The 16,287-nt window shown below is 50.3% G+C and overlaps 1 protein-coding gene across 1 annotated transcript; it reads left to right on the top strand.

The window, feature by feature from the left end:
* The first annotated feature begins 1,153 nt into the window (after positions 1-1,153).
* TFRC (transferrin receptor) lies at positions 1,154-13,153 on the top strand. Its single transcript, XM_010153547.1, has 18 exons — positions 1,154-1,186; positions 3,467-3,680; positions 4,277-4,496; positions 4,711-4,854; positions 5,566-5,662; positions 6,002-6,124; positions 7,309-7,404; positions 7,575-7,714; positions 8,081-8,250; positions 8,534-8,653; positions 9,258-9,343; positions 9,463-9,526; positions 9,874-9,941; positions 10,327-10,394; positions 10,796-10,877; positions 11,692-11,913; positions 12,393-12,533; positions 12,811-13,153. The coding sequence occupies exons 1-18, from the start codon at positions 1,154-1,156 to the stop codon at positions 13,051-13,053; spliced, it is 2,331 nt and encodes a 776-aa protein (XP_010151849.1). The 3' UTR covers positions 13,054-13,153.
* Positions 13,154-16,287: the final 3,134 nt, after the last annotated feature.

Raw genomic sequence — 16,287 nt, 5'->3', positions numbered from 1 at the left:
GGGAGCATCCCTGCCAGCTGCCATGCCCGCGGGCCCTTTGTGCTTGCCCGGCCCTTCGCCTGCCTTAGTTGCTTTTAGGAGACGCTCCCTACGCTCCCTGTTGTCCCCTGCTTCCCAGGTGGGAGCCGGGGCCTCGGCTTGTCCCTTGGAAAAGGCTTCTCAAAGCTGCCAGGGATTCCTCTCCATGTGCTATTGCCCTAAACAAAAGGTGAGGTGGGCGGATGGCCACTATTAACTTTTGATCTCTGAATGGGACCTGCTTGTACTGCAGAGCTCCCAGGTGTGAAGCTAATCCACGTGCACCTGAAGACCAGCCCAAAGCCATTTCTCAGCTCTGCTTGAGGGTGCACTCAAGTTGCACGCTCCCAATGTAAACATCTGTCCCAGCCCTAACTGTCTAGTCACTAACTCGCAAACCTTTTTCAAGCATCTTTGCAGGAAGAAATGCTGAAGCCAGTCAGTTACCATTTACCTTTCGGCTAAGTTTGCTGTTTACAGACATTGAAACTGTGAAAGCTACTGAAATGCTTTTGGAGAGTTGCTATGGGAAGACTGTTCAAAATTAAAATTGCCTTCATAAAGTGATAAAGAATATAGTCTTCTAGAAGGGACCTTGCAACTGGAAGTGTTTAGACAGGGTAGGAGTTTGTTCTGCTCTGCCTTATGGCATTGTGACACTTCTGGCTACCAGTCAGACTCTTGATTCCATCCGCTCATTGAGGCAGAGCCCAGGAACCTCAGATATGTGGTGTCTGTTGTCAGAGTTGAGCAGGCGGCTGTTGCCAGCACTCCCTGAGTGCAGGTGGCCTCACCATTAATAAGGCTCTTGGCTGCAATTAGCTATTTGAGACTGTATTCCTCATTTAACACACACACACTGCTTCCCCCCACCCCAATTTCAGTAGAGTCAGTTTGCTCGTCACAACTGTGGTGAGAGAATGTGAACTTCTGGGTTGCATTCAAAGTTGGTGTAGTTTCACCAACGTTGTGACTTACGTAGAAGCACGCATGTAAAATCCATAGACAAGTGTGGTGCTGGTGGCGCTGACTGATCTTGGACATCTTCTGTAGTGGAAAGTGAACAACCTGACTTGACTTGTGTTCTGAACTTCTAGGGCTTTGGTGAAGTTGGTGGGCACTCCTCCAGAGGGCAATGGACCATGCCAGAGCAGCAATCTCTAACTTGGTAAGACACTGTCCCCCCCTGTGCCGCTTGTGTCTTGGTGGGCTGACAGTACTGCGGAAGAAAGGTTCAGTAACGTCCATGTTCGTGTCTGAGATAACAAATCCAAAGCACTGTTGGGTGCTGCTGTGTGGGTCGTGAGCCAAACCTCACTGTAGCTAGCTGGCCATGATAAGGAGGTGGCTTAAGCAGCTCAGTGCTGGCGGGGTTATCATTAACTGCTAGATGTCTTGGGTCTCTCAGGAAGCTGATAAGGAGGAGGGGTGAGCCTTGAACAATGTTCCAGGAGGAAGTGCTGTTGAGGAAGCTGATTAAATGCATATCGGGACAATCAACATGTGTTCTATTATGTTACTTTGGGGGTGGGAATTGAACCACAAGTCCAGCCTTTGAATGTGACTTGTGCTTTGAAATAAATGTACAGGAGGAGGTAGCTCTGAGCTTGCTCAGCCAAGTTAGCTGGTCCTAGAGAGCTTGGACTGTGAAATGACCCTAGACTAGGACTGCAAATGTGATGGTTTAGTCTTGAAACAAGCATGGAGGCTATGTGGGGTCGAGGCATGTCCTCTGCCAAGTGTGAGGGAAGCCAAGCTATCAGGCAGCTGAGCAGGGACACTTCCAGAATAGACTGTGGTGATGCCCTTTCTGAAATGTGAGCAGCAAGCCGCTTCATTGCGGGTAGCGTGAGCCAGAATGGAACTGCAGGTCTGAAATGACATTGGTTTAGTTTTGACCAACCCAGCTGACGTCTGGTCTCTTCACCTCCAGCTGTTGACTTGCAGTTTGAGAATGTGCCAGGATGAGGTACTGAGGTTGTAAAAGGGTTTGGGCACTTGCCACCAGCCGCTTCTCCAATACAGTGGAGGGGGGCTGCAGGACTTTTGCTCCCAAAACTATTCCTTTGGTCTTTTAGCCAGTCTCCTGCCTGTTCCCAGTACAACTGTGGCCGCAGGCAAGTTCAGCGGCTCTAATGGAAGCTGAGTGGTTCTGCTCAGTGCCTGGCTATGCCTGGGATTGAGTTTAACTGTCTGTTAATCTGAGCGGCTGCCGTGTGCGTGGGCTGCTGTTCTGTGAGTGGCTGGACTGTGTGTTGCAGCTGTTTAGAAAAGGGGGTTCTGGACTGGAAGCTGCTCTGCCTGGGCACGGGTAAACTCCTGTCAAATGGTTCCAGTTGCTGGTGGATGCAGGAGGCGAATCCTCAGCTTTCATGTTAGCTGAGGTAGCAGGATTCCCATGGGTCCTTTCTCTTCAGCCTTGCTGCTCTATAATACTCATCAATAGTGGAATTTAAGAGTAGCCTGGGGCATTTTAATACAAGATAATCTAGATACTGGATGAGAGTATTTGCGTCAAAGTGGATGTGGCTCAAAGGCACAGCCATGGAGGGGCTGTCTTCCCTTTCCTCTGTACTGATCAAAGTTTCCTTCTGTGCAAGTTGCACATGTTCAGTCAGATCAGCGCACTCATGACTAAGACTAGGAGTTTCTGTTTCAATCAGCCTTTGCCGAGGGGTCACGTGGGAAATGCCAATGCTATTGGCTGTGTCACAGACTCACATAGGTTGGAAAAGACCGTTAAGATCAAGTCCAACCTGCCCAGTCAACTACTAAACCGTGTCCATAAGTGCCATGCCTACATGTCTTTTAAATACCTCCAGGGATGGTGACTCAACCACATCCCTAGGCAGCTCGTTCCAGTGCCTGATAACCCTTTTGGTGAAGAAACTCTTCCCAGTACCCAATCTAAACCTCCCCTGGTGCAACTTGAGGCTGTTTTCTCTTGTCCCAGCATTTGCTATCCAGGAAAAGACTCACCCACCTTGCTACAACCTCCTTCCAGGTAGCTGTAGAGAGTGATAAAGTCTCCTCTGAACCTCCCTCCTTCCAGACTAAACAACCCCAGTTCCCTCAGCTGCTCCTCACTAATCCTGCCTTCCAGGCCCCCCACCAGCTTTGTTGCTCTTCCCTGGGTACACCTGAGCACCCCAATGTCCTTCCTGTAGCGAGGGGCCCCACATATCTGTAACAGACTCCAGGTTAGGCTCTGACCAGAGTGACTCTGAACTTGTGCAGGGCAAACATACTAAAACTCTGGAGACCCTGAGTGGGTCTGAGTCTGTTCAAAGCAGCCGGCCTGACTTACTGGCAGCCAAATGCTGGGGCAGGGCTGGAGCGGTTTCAGGTGAACAAGCTGTACTTGATTTGGAGCATAGGTGCAGCTGGATGCAAGGACTGTAGGCTGGTGTAGCAAAATCTTCCATCACATGACTGTCTTTCAACACAGTTTGGTGGTGAGCCCATGTCGTACACGCGCTTCAGTATTGCCCGGCAAACGGACGGAGACAACAGCCATGTGGAGATGAAGCTGTCTGCTGATGATGAGGAAGGAGGGGAAATTGGGAGACCAGAGCACCTACACACCAGCATGCATCCTCCACGAAGGAGCATCAAGAACCTCTGCTTCCTGGTCATTGCAGCTGTCCTCCTGCTTTTGATTGGTAAGGAAGGGTGGGAGGCTCTGGTATTGAGCATATCTGAGGCTGTGAACATCTCAATTGGTATTGTTTCAGGAGATAATTAAAGAACCTGGATCCAGGCTGCAGCCTCTTGTCTCTAATTATGTCTAGCTTGGAGTTACAATACAGAATTGGCACAAAGTAGTGTGAAGTTTGACAGTGGAACTGTGACTTGGCTGAAGGGCAAACTGGTCCATGTGGCAAACATACTGGTTTTCCCTCTATTAACTTCACCTTTCTCTACTAATACATTGACCCACATCTCTAAAGCCTCTGGTGCTCGTCTCTCAAGGGTTTTAATGCTGCCACTGACCTAAAGTAAACATTCGCCTTACCAAGTAGTGCTAGAAGGACTCTGCCAAGCACAAGATTAGATTTAGTGTACCTTAAAACGTGCCAGCTCAGGCAAAATGTCAGGCTGCATATTCCTGCCTGTCCTTACGTATGCCAGCTTCTCAAAAATGGTGTGAGAGCAGGGATACATCTTAACGCTGAAGCTGCTTTGAATGCGGCTGTGTGGTGTGGGGCTGGTTCAGTCAGCTTTCTGCAGCACAAAGAAATACCTGTTCTGTCCATAGGGTTTCTGATCGGCTACTTGAGTTATCGTGGTCGAATGCAGAAGGCTAGCAGGTGTCTGGATGGAAGTGGCAAGTGTGAGATGACTCCTACTGCTTCTTACTTAACGGATGATGATCAAACTGAGGAAGAAGTTCCTGGAACGCCTGTCTTATACTGGCCCGAACTCAGAGCCCTGTTGTCAAATAAGCTGTCAACCGAACGTCTTGAGGTCAACTTGAGGTAACAGTTCCAGAAAGCTTAGCTACACCTTTGAGAGAGGCACAGCCTGTGAGCAGAACTTGAGCTCCTCTGGAGAGCAAGGGCCTTAAGGATATTGTGGGGTGGCATGTGGTTAACCATGGGCTTAAATGGCCCATCCAACTTGTGTTTGCAGGCTGGAGCACCACGGTGCAACCTTGTGCTGTAGCCTAAGCTATACATTTGTTACCTACAGGCGGAGAGCAAGTAGTAACTCTTTTGAAGCTGGGCAGAGTGAAGATGAGGATACTGCCAGGTACATTCATGAACAGTTTTCCAGCTTCTCCTTGGATAAAGTTTGGAACGATGAGCACTACATTAAGCTGCAGGTCAAAGGCAGGTATGTTAATGAAGGGATGCGCATTTCTTTCTTGCAGCATCAGTATCTGTAGTCTTGAGCAAACGTGTGATTTCTGCTGAAAGCAGCGCTGATCACCCCTCTTTCCAAAGAAGGCCTCAATCTAGCCGAGCAGTAGCTGCTCCTATCTACTCTCAGGCTTTCTAAATCCCAGAGGATCTGGTAGCAGCCTCCAGATGTTTCCTAGGACAGCAGTTTCCTCAAAGTATGCTTAGGAAGTGAAGAAAAAACAAACCTGAGTAAAAACTCAGCTGAAGGGCAGATTCCTTGTGTCTAAAACTGTTTTGTCACGCAGACAGATGTTGTAGACCTGGCAGTGGTGCCTACCATAGCTCAGGAGGGTATCAACAGGCACTTTGTTGCCTGACAGCTCATGCCCTCTTGTCTTACCTGCCTCTTCACATCAGGGGGTGGGGGGGGGAAGGGAGGGAACTGATTTGCTTAGCTCCCTCTTAGGAGGGGACTAAGACTTAGAAGCACAGATTCTTTCTGCTGCTTGTCTTTAAAAATTAATTTGTTAATGTCTCTGCACAACCCGAGATTCCTGCATGGAAGTACTGAGATGAGTCTCCCTGTTTCAGGCTCTGCATTGACTCAATCAGAATTTCAGGGTGCGGACTGAAATACAAGAGCTAGTTAAATGTGGATTTTTATTTATGATAAAACATAATGCTGTCTCTTAACATTTAATAGTATCAGAAACAATGTGTCTATCCTGGAAGATGGTAAAGAATTGGAGCTGGAGAGTCCCGATGCGTATGTGGCATACAGCAAGACTGGCTCAGTTGTTGTAAGTGACTTCCAGAAAATCTTGGAAATGTGTTTGCATGTTACCAGGTGGCAGGGTCCAAAATATGTCCCTTCAAAATATGCAGTGTATAAAGCCCTCCGTGGTTAGACAGCTGAGGTGGGGAGCGTGGGGTGAAGTGCAGAAGGAACTGTAAACTTCCCTGCTGGGATCCAGACAGTAACCTTGACAGAAGTGCTGCTCCAGCAGGCACATTGTGTGTGTGATCACGAGCTTGAACTCCGTACTGTTAATGGGAATCACTGCACTGTGACTCTGTAGGTTTTCAAGTACCTTCCTGACATGGGGCTGCTGTGTTTATAACCAGTGTTTCTGCTTCAGGGCAAACCTGTCTATGTGAACTATGGCCTGAAAGCTGATTTTGAGAAGCTACAGAAGTTGGATGTTTCACTGAATGAAACTATAATCATCTTCAGAGCTGGAAAAATAACCCTTGCTGAGAAGGTAAGCAGTTTGTGCCCCGGCGTTTGGCCAGACTTGGCAGCAGGAAGCTATGCTTCCTCCTCTTGAAGACACACCTCTGTGTCTCTGTTCAGGTCTCTAGAACTGTTGTATGTGGGCTTGTCCCTGCAGGTCTCGTCTTGCTTGTTTCCACTAACCCTCCAAGTGCAGGTCCTGACACCATGACTTAGCCAAGCTGGTTACCGTTCATGGTAGCATTTTTCTTGGCTTCTGGCAGTCTTACTGGGACAGCCAAGCATCTGGAGTGATAGAGCTGAGAGGTAGAGGGAGGTGGCCTGGGGGCTACAGGGTGCAGAGCTGGCTGGTATTGCTAGGTGCAGCAACAGGGCCGCTAGAAGCAGAACAGTTTTGCCTCCGGAGCACGTCTTGCTGCTGCAGCCAGATACCTTGGAAGCTTGGCTGTGATCTCTCGCTTGGGCCCTTGCTGACTGTTCAGTCCGACCAAGCAAAGGTGCTGGCATTGCGTGGGCAGTCAGCTGCCTTGTGTGTTGCTGTAACGTTCCCTCAGTAACAAATAGAACCGCACAGCCAGGCAGCCTAAAGAATCCACGTCTTCCTGTACGCAACCCTGTTGTAGGTCTGACACGGAGCTGCCCCTCAGGAGGATGCTCCTGGGGAGGCTGGGGCACAGGACTCTTTCCAATCAGACTCTGCCTGTCTCTGTGTATCACAGATACAGGCAGAGCTGAAAAATGCTTCCGCAAGGGGTGCTCACTGGTTCTACTGGTGTCTGGCCTTGCAAGAGTGTTTGTACCTATGGATATTGGAGGCAGCTGGGTTGTAGGTATATTTAAACAGGGACCTGATTAGGCCACTCTCTTTTTTGAGACTAACCTTGTCTTGGGACAACAGATGGAGCACAATTAAAATTAAATAACATCTTCTAATCTGCTCTGAGCAAGTCTAAGCTGAAGAAATCATAGGGCGAGGCACTAATTGTGGAGTGCCCTAAAGCTCAGAAGGGTGTTAGACACACTGTCTGGAGTAGGGCTGAGCTGCTAGTCTTCAGCTTCCTTGCATATCCATCACTGTCAGGGTCAGGTAGCTGTTAAAATCTGTTGTGGAGTTGGGCACTGAGGAGCACAACCCTTCACACCGTGACTCCATGTACTCAACTCCCCTTGCTTGCAGTGTGGACGTGCAGTTAACATTACTCTTTGCTTTAGGTTGCAAATGCCCAAGAGGCAGGAGCAGTTGGTGCCCTGATGTACCTGGACCCTGATGATTACAGGGGCACGGATACACTTGTCCCCTTTGGACATGTGAGTATGCAAACAGCTGCCCCGTTTGCTGCTCTGTGAGCCCTTCCAGCTGCGGCTTGCAGGCTGCAGCAGGCCTCTCAGGCCTCTGGCTCAGCAGTGCTTTGTGCCCTTGTGTAGGTGGAAACTGTTGGTCTCCTCTGAGAATTGAGGATTCCTCTTGCTTTTTGCAGGCTCACCTTGGAACTGGAGACCCTTTCACACCAGGCTTCCCTTCCTTCAACCACACCCAGTTCCCACCGGTGGAATCTTCCGGACTCCCTCGCATTGCTGTTCAGACTGTCTCTAGCCAAGCAGTAGGCAGGCTGTTCGGGTAACTCTTTCTCCTGGCTTGCAGGCGAGGCTGCCATGGCCCTCTTGCAGGGGTGAGGGTGGTGTTGAGGTGTTGTGAGCCTGGGGAGCGCTCTGCTGCTCTCTGCTGTTACCGCAGGGAACACTTAAACTGGCTGGAGAAATGTCACTTGTGTCTGTCTTGCATCTTAAAGACTGGTCTTAATCTGTTGGATTCCTCTCGGCCCCTGCATCCCACCTCTCCCTGGGTAATCAGTGGGACAGGACTGCAGGCTGCTCCCCAAGCAGCCCTGAACAAAGCTACACCTGCAGGCTTGCTTTTTTCACAGGGTAGCTAAATGGGGTGAGAGCTAGATAATGAGTTCAAAGGTGCTCTCTTTTCCCACAGCAAAATGGATGGAGAGGAATGCCTTCCAGAGTGGAAAGGTGGGGTCCTGGGATGTAAGGTGATGCTGCGCAGCACAAGCAAGATGACAGTGAAACTGAATGTGAACAACGCTATGGTGGAAAGGAAGATTCTGAACATCTTTGGTGCTATCAAGGGATTTGAAGAACCAGGTAACAGCTGCCTTGTGGCTCAGTCTTGAGGGGTAGCCTTCCCCTTCTGTGACTGTCAGAACATGACAGCCACTTCCTCAGCAGAACTGAGACCCATCCCCCAGGGTCAAGGAAAAAGCTGAACTGTGCTGCCAGGGAAAGGCTCAATGAAAGCAAGCAGCGTGCCAGATTCAGGGGTCAGACTCCATACTCTGTTTCTAGTTCTAGAAGCTCAAAGCTGCTTTTCTGATAAATGGTGTTTGCAACCTGAAGCTTGTCGCTCAGATCTTTGTCTCCTGTACAGATCGGTATGTTGTGATTGGAGCTCAGAGAGACTCCTGGGGCCCAGGAGCTGCCAAGGCTGGTGTTGGAACTGCCCTGTTGTTGGAACTTGCCAATGTGATCTCAGCCATGGTGAAAAATGGTAAATATTTGTGTACAAAAGCACGGGGGTGGGAGGTGGTGCAGGTTTAGCTCTGTGTGTGTTAACGTTGGAGAGCCCAGTTGCAAAATAACCCTTTGGGAAGGTGTAGGGAGTCTGATAAAGCTTCCTGAGAAGCTATTACTTGTCTGCAGTGAGCACTTGCTTCCAAGTGACTGCCTACTTGTATCTGGTATGGCTTGAATCCAAGAATGTCCTTGGATAACACACAACACAAACCTCAAACTTGAGCTGTCTTGGACAGCCAGGCCTGAAGGTGGAAACACTGCAGTAGCTGACCAGGTGGAGTTGTGGGGGCTGCATGGTGGCACGTAGGGTGAGTGTTTGTGTTTCCAGGGTTAATTCTGGGCTCAGGCAGCTAAACGAGAAAGGGGAGAAATGCAGACAGCATGGTTTTCCTATCCAGCTCTGCAGCATGGGGGAACAGGCTACAGTGTCCATGCAGCCACTAGTTTGCACATTTGTCTGCAGCAGCCAGAATGCTCCAGCTCTGTCTGAGGAGCTGGCGATTCATCAACCCAGGCCTTCAGTGCTAATCGTTATCTCCAGGGGGGAAGGGCAGACATCTCAGTCTCTCTCTTTGCAGATGGCTACAAACCAAGGCGCAGCATCATCTTTGCTAGCTGGAGTGCGGGAGAGTACGGAGCTGTGGGTGCTACTGAATGGCTGGAGGTACGGTTTCTTCTATCGGCTTCTGCATGAAGACTGTGCAGTTGTGATTTCCTTTTCCTGTGGGTTAAACATCCTGGTGTACTGTTACTGCTCATCTTAAAATCCTTGTTTTGTTCTAGGGGTACTCTGCAACGCTGCATGCCAAAGCCTTCACATACATTAACTTGGATACTGCGGTCCTAGGTAACCTGCTACTCTTAAGTTTCTTGAAACTGAAGAGAAACCAGAATAGCTTGATAGACATCCCTTAACCTGCAGGAATGGGGGCTGTGCCAGAGGTCAATGCTGGGTGTTTGGCTGAAAACTAGCATGACTCCATTTATTCTCCTGTTGCCACTGCAGCTGGGAGGTTGCTGCAGCCTGAGGCGGGAGGAGACACCTCTACAAGGTTCTAGTAGTCTGTCCCGTGTCTGTTGAAAAATCCTTTGGCTGCCAGCTCTAGATCAGTTGTTGCTCAGTCGCAGGACTGATCAGCTCTAGCCATAGTGGTTAATTGTGCCAGCATGTCAAACACCCTTTCTTTTTTGCAGGCTTCAACCACATGAAGATATCGGCTAGCCCATTGCTGTACACCTTGCTGGAGAGAACTCTGAAGGGGGTGAGTCAAAGGGTCTGGGGCTAATCAAGGTGACTGGTTTTAAGGAGGAACTGAAAGTAGTCAGGGCTGTGCTGGGTCGCTTTCCCCAGCTGGCACCTTCCTAGGAGAAAGACCCATTTAGGAGAAAGGGCTGAGACACTCTGGAGGGCCCTGTCTGTAGTCAGCTGAGTTCTGGGAACTGCGGTTCGTGCACGCAGAATCTAAACTCAGCAAATGCCATAGCTCGGTGGGAGGTGAATGCCTGTTGCACATGAATCGTGCCTGTGGAAAAAGGTCAGGGGAGCACACCTGACTCTGGCATCCGTACAGCGATGCGAGCTCCAGGATGGCCCTGGAAGCCCAAGCAGCGGTCATAACAAGCGTAGTGATTGTCATCTCTGTGCAGGTAAAGGATCCAACAAAGGATTCAGGAACCCTGTATGACAGACTTGGCTCTGACTGGGTAAAAACAGTGTAAGTATTGTCATCCTGCGGTTTAGGAAAGCAAATTTCCATGAAGGAACTAAGTAAATGGCCTCTGCTCTTTGTGCTGGAGTGTCATTCTGCTGCCTGGGGCAAGCTCTACCTGCTGCAATGGGATTGGGCAGGTGTGAGCAGTACACCAGTAGCTGTACTTGGTGCTGGCTCAGGTGCAACCCAGACACCTTTTGTAGGGCAAGAACAGCCTTGTACAAAGACCAGTGGCCGGGAATGGACGAGCAGCCCTCGGCACTTGGCTGGTACTCCTTGCCAAAACTATTCTTGTCTAGGCAGCATAGTCCAGTTGGCTCAGAGCTTCCACTCTAGGGCTTGTAGTTTTTCTCCTGGGATGTCCAAACCAGCTGGTAACTACTCAATACTTGGGTTTTTTGCAGTGTTCCCCTTGGTCTGGATAATGCAGCGTTCCCTTTCCTGGCCTACTCGGGAATCCCGGTGGTTTCCTTTGGTTTCTGCAACGTAAGTATTGCCTGCCTGGTGTACTCATTCCACGGAAGGTGCTGTAAGGATGTCTGCTCTCCAGAATGGCAAAGCACAGAGTGCTGTCCCAAGCTCATTGTCCATGCAGGAGCCTCTGGGGGAGGAGATGCAGCCTCTGCAACTGGTGGCTGTGGCAGAACTTGCTGTGAAGGGTGCTTCTGCGGCATGATTGGCCTACAGTCTCTGTTCCAGAGTTTGAAAGCTTGTTTTTTGTTGGGAGAGGGGGACACTTGCTCTTCTAGAGGTTCAGGTGTCAATGATTCAGAAGCTAAAAGCACTGAAAGATGTCAAGCTGTTGGTGCTTCGTTGGAAGACTGTACTACAGCCTGCTGGTCAGCAAGCAAAGCGCACTGGGGAAAGCAGTACCCTTGACGAGAGCAAGTGCTAACTCAGGCTGTTCAGGTCTGCTGCTGCAGCCTGGGGCTGGCAAAAAACGGCATCAGCCAAGCTGCCTGTTCTGTTGATGTAGGTGTGCAGCTGGGAGCCTCTTCGATAGCAGCTTCCTCTGCTCATGAATGCTCGGATTTTGTTAGTGTCAGACTTGTTCCACAAAAACCCTGGAGTTTCCTGACAAGAATGGTCAGAGGGTGCTGCCAAACAATCTAGCAGATCATTCTGATTACTGGAAACTGAGGGACGTGATGCAGGAGCTCCATTCCCTCCTACTGTGCTTTGAAGTTTTGCCATTTGAGTCTTGTTATGTAGCAGCATAAGGAGGTGGGATGTGATGAAAGATGAAAAATCCTAACTGGAGAAGCACTCTCACCTAACTACAGTGCCTTCTTTCTTGCAGAAAGATGAGGAATATCCCTTCCTGGGCACTGCTCAGGACACTGTGGAGAAGCTGAAGAACACTGACAAGTTGTACGCTCTTATGCGTGCTGCTGCAGAAGTTGCTGGACAGATTGCTGTCAGGCTGACCCATGATCATGAGCTGTTCCTGGACTTTGAGAGATACAGTGAAGAATTGCTAGTGTTCCAGGAGAAGGTTTTGCCCTACTTTCGGGAGGTGAAGGTAAGAAAGGCTCTGAGCACACTGAATCTCTGTAGACTGTTATGGGGCCACATGCTAATAAGGCTGTGCTGCCACTGGGTACAAAAGGATGGACATCTTCCTCCTATGGGGACAAGAGTGTAGCAAGATGTGACCTGAATTGATGTTCCTTTATAGAGCAGTGCAGGCAGACTAGCTATGGCAGACAGATTTAGCTAATCTGGCTGTGGTGAGCTCTTGAGGAAATGGATGTGGATGGTTTCTGGTCTGGTTATTCACAGCACAGCGCAGCTTTGCATCTCATTTGCACCTCTACTGAAAGCCTACAAGAAACTGTGGGTGGGGAGAGACGTCATTGAGCTCAGTGACCTGAGCCTGCCAGGAACTCACTCTGCTACTTGGTTAAACTGGAAAAAAAAAAAAAAAAACCCAATGCTTTCTCTTAGTAAGAGAGCAGCAAAAGAAGAAAATCAGGTTTGCTAACAGCTCCTCCCTCACAGGCACTGGGTCTGACCTTGAACTGGCTGTTTTTTGCCCGTGGTGACTTCCAGCGAGCTACAGATGCACTGAGAAGAGACATCACAAACAGTGACAGGGAAAACAGGGTCATCCGCAGAGCCCTGAATGACAGGATTATGAAGGTGGGTATCTACAACTGGTTTTCCTTTCTTCACGAAGGGAGTGCTGGCTGGGATGGGGCTCTTCCTTAGGAGCCACGAGTGCTGTGCAGACCGGTATCTTCCGCTTGCTTAGCATCAACGTGGCTGACTTCTGCGCTTGCTGTCAGGAGAGGGTGCAGAGCTGCTGCAGGAAAGGGCTAGGTGGGGATCAGAGCTTGGGAGCTCATGAAGGAGAAAAGAAAAGATAAGAAAGAAAAACTTGGAAGGGCAGAGTGTAACCCTAAATTTGCACCTCCAGGTGGAGTATGACTTCCTCTCCCCGTACGTCTCGCCAAAAGATGCTCCCTTTCGCCACATCTTCTTCGGCAAAGGCTCCCACACCATGCAGAGTCTGCTGGAGAACCTGCAGCTGCTGAGAACCAGGAGGGACAGTGTGGACGTGAATGTGCTGAAAGAGCAGCTGGCCCTGGCGACCTGGACCATTAAAGGGGCTGCCAATGCCTTAATGGGTGATATCTGGGATACAGACAACGAATTCTAGGCACAGCAAACACCTGGCTAAGGTACAGGATTAGGGAAACCCACTCCCTAACATGGCATTATTTTTCTGTAGATTTTCTGGCAACAAATCATTTTTGACCAAAGTTGAGCATAAAATTGAAATCTCACCTTGACAAATTCACAGGAGGCAGTTTGAAAGCAGGTACTAAGACTACCATGAAATCTCTGACCAGGCTTCCATCTGACCACAGTCCAAACCAGTTGCGTACAGCTGCTTGTGGGGCTTTGCTCTCCAGCGTACCGGAGAACTAACAGCTCAGGTGACTCCTGAACTGGTACCTTGAGTGGGGAGGTACCTCATCTATTTAGGGTTTTAATTGTTGGTCCCCTAAACCTAGTGATAAGATGGGGAATGGATTCCTCTTAATGCTTGTAATGAGGATCCCTTCCCTGGCAGGGAGCTTCAGAGACCAACCTGTAGTTCAAAAACAAAACAACGTAGTAATAGTCCACAAGTGCTGGATTACCAGCAAGCTCTGAAGTGCTCGTCCTGCCTTACTCAACAGCAGGGTCCCAGTGATGTCTTGGAGGCTTGCTTCTGCCGAGGCAGGTCTCGATATCCAGGGAAAATGACCCAAAGATTACCTGATGCCCCCCTCGTATCGTTAGCTGGCACCTCAGCGAGTCCTGCAGCGCTGAGAAATGGCTCTGGACAGGCACTTCAGACCTTGCTGCTCTGGGGCCTTTCGTGAAACCTTGTTGGCCAAACCCTGTTTGACTGATGCCATTTTGCAGGATGGCTCTTGTTTGGCACTGAGATATTTATTTGCTTATTTATTTATCAGTGACAGCGTTCACTATAAATGGTGTGTTTTTTTATAGAAGATAATTATCGGAAGCAGTGCCTTCCATAATTATGACAGTTATACTGTCGTTTTTGAATAAAGCAGCATCTGCTATTACAATCAAACATGATACTGGAACTTTGCATTTAGAATAATCTAAACAGGCCCCTCAAAAGTTTTGAAAACTAGCAATTAAGCATTCTGTGGCAAAAACACCCCTCTGGAAGAAACCTGAAGGCGTAAGCCTGGTAGCAAGTCTCCAGGTTACGCTCCAAAATGATCCTTGAAATGGTGAAAACCTGGATGGAAACTAAAATAGTAAAAATTTGGCTTTCCTGCGGTGTTCATGCCCCTCCGTGGGCTTTGGACTCCCTCTTCGCCCCTCTTTTCTGGATGCCGTGTGGTCACCGGGGCTTCCTTCCTGGCCCCGGTGGAGGGGCACGCTGTGTTCCACACACACGCGCTTCTCGTACCGCAGATCAGGCATTGGCCCGATTTTTAAAACGGCAGCTTCCTGCAAACTTCCAGTACCTTATGTATCATGAAACCTAACTGACATTATCGGGGGCAGTGTCTTCCATAATGTGTAAAGAACAAGGTAGTTTTTGCCTACCACGGTGTTATATCGGAGGCAGTGACCTCCATATGTTGCACTATGGGTGTACGTAATTATCGGGGACAGTGTTTCCCATAATTGTTCTATGCTTATCATGCAATGTCATCTGCAAAGCTAGATGGTTAGTATCTAACATGGATCAATTTCCTGCAGTCCTATTTTTCCACTCTCCTGTGGTGATGCAGATACAAACTGCGGTCTGTTATGTACTTCCCTCGACTCTGCCTTCTCCGTAGGCTGAACTCTTTCCAGTAGCTGTGCTGTCTTGAAGTGGCTTCCTGCCACCAGTCAGGGGACTGGTGCTTGGATGTTTAGTGGAACCTAGGCTAGTTAGACTGTGTGCTCTGTGATTTAGTAAACTTCCTTCACGTAGGTGACAAGGGCTTGGGGAATTAAGGGTGAATGGGGCTGGCTCTGGTCACCGCTCTGGGTGTGAGTACTGCTTAAGAGGCTGGCCTGCTTTGGCACCGGGGGGATGCTGGGGAAGCTGCTTGCTCCCCAGGTCTCACTGGAAACTCCAGCCCTCCCTTCTGGGTATTGTATGGAGGGAGGGGATATCAGTGGCACCTTCCTTACGGTGCCCCTCTGCTCCCTGACCCTGAAGCTGAACGCTGCTGCCCTGTGACACCCGCTAAACTGCGCTGCCCGTTCCCAAAAAGCAGCTAGCTGGCACCAGCCCTGCGCTCTGCAGATTGATCTGGCGTTTGAACCTAAACCGAGCGAGCGCTCTGAGCTCTTGAGGGGGCAGAGCAGTGTTCAGCTGGAGCGGAGACCCGGGTCTGTGTGAGGAGCGGGTAGGACAAGCCCCCAACCTAGTTACTGAGCTCAGCGCTTGCCGACCCGCAGGGTTGGATTTTCATCCGTCTCTAGAAGCCTGATGCCCAGGTTTGTGCAACCCCCTGCTCTTCCTTAACTACCCTGCGCGCTCTCAGGCTTGTGTGCTGCCCTGTCTGTGTTACTGTTCCCGAGTGACACTTCTCCGGGTGGCGTTTAGGAGCCGCTGTCCGGGAGCCCTCGCTGTAGTGTTTGCATGTACCGTGATGTCAGACCTCATCATGCGCTTTACAGCCAGCAGAGAGAGACAAAGCCTGTCTCCAGTCTGGGCAGCGCGACGTGACTGCCGGGATGCCTCGCTCGGTGCTGGTGTCTGACTGGTATGGGGTGTTAAACTCTGTTTCTGGGTTACCTGCTGTCTGCTTGAATAAAGTGTTAAAGCTTGAACACTCATCTCTTCTCGTTGGAAGCCGTGATCCTGCTGTGGCCACGGGCGAGCTTGGGCAGCTGAGGGGGACTGTGGTCCTGCCCCGGCAGCTCCGGTACCACGCGCTTGATGTGTCGGGGTACGACCAAACGTCGCCGTGCTGCTCAGCTCCACATCCTGGTGACTGGGATGAGCGCTATGGCATGGGATATAGAGGACAAGTGTATGCCTGTCCCCCGGTCACCCCTCTCCTTTGATGGCCGTATCCTGCGTTGTCGTCACCCCATCCTTTCCCCTTGTCACCTCCCTGCGGTACAGATCCGGTATTTGGTGGCTGCTCAGCGCGCTGGCGGAGCGGGAGCCGTGTCCCCGGCTGGGGTGAGACTGCGCTGGTTCGGGGCTTTGCATTTTAAATACGCTCGGATTCCCTGGGCTGCCTTCTCCCGTCCCTGGTGCCAGGCTCCTGCTGCACCGGCGCTGCATCCCGTGAAGATGCGCCGCTCGGGGTGGGAGGCTGCTGCTTCCTCCTGGGCCGTCCGGGCATCGCTCTGGTCCCTCCTCTTCCAACTGGGGTGATTTGCCGGTTGGAAACGCGTTGTTTTTCCCGCACCT

Source organism: Eurypyga helias, unplaced genomic scaffold, assembly GCF_000690775.1.
Source record: "Eurypyga helias isolate BGI_N326 unplaced genomic scaffold, ASM69077v1 scaffold14376, whole genome shotgun sequence".
Classification (NCBI taxonomy): Eukaryota; Metazoa; Chordata; class Aves; order Eurypygiformes; family Eurypygidae; genus Eurypyga; species Eurypyga helias.
The sequence above is the reverse complement of the archived record's forward strand: the minus strand, read 5'-3'. Positions and strand labels throughout refer to the sequence as shown.

What these genes read in the sequence shown, in the direction of transcription:
- TFRC (XM_010153547.1), top strand. Translation starts at nt 1,154, where the DNA reads ATGGACCATGCCAGAGCAGCAATCTCTAACTTG. An exon ending in CTTGGATACTGCGGTCCTAG is followed by an intron (nt 9,527 to 9,873) that starts GTAACCTGCTAC and finishes TCTTTTTTGCAG; the next exon opens with GCTTCAACCACATGAAGATA. An exon ending in TGGAGAGAACTCTGAAGGGG is followed by an intron (nt 9,942 to 10,326) that starts GTGAGTCAAAGG and finishes ATCTCTGTGCAG; the next exon opens with GTAAAGGATCCAACAAAGGA.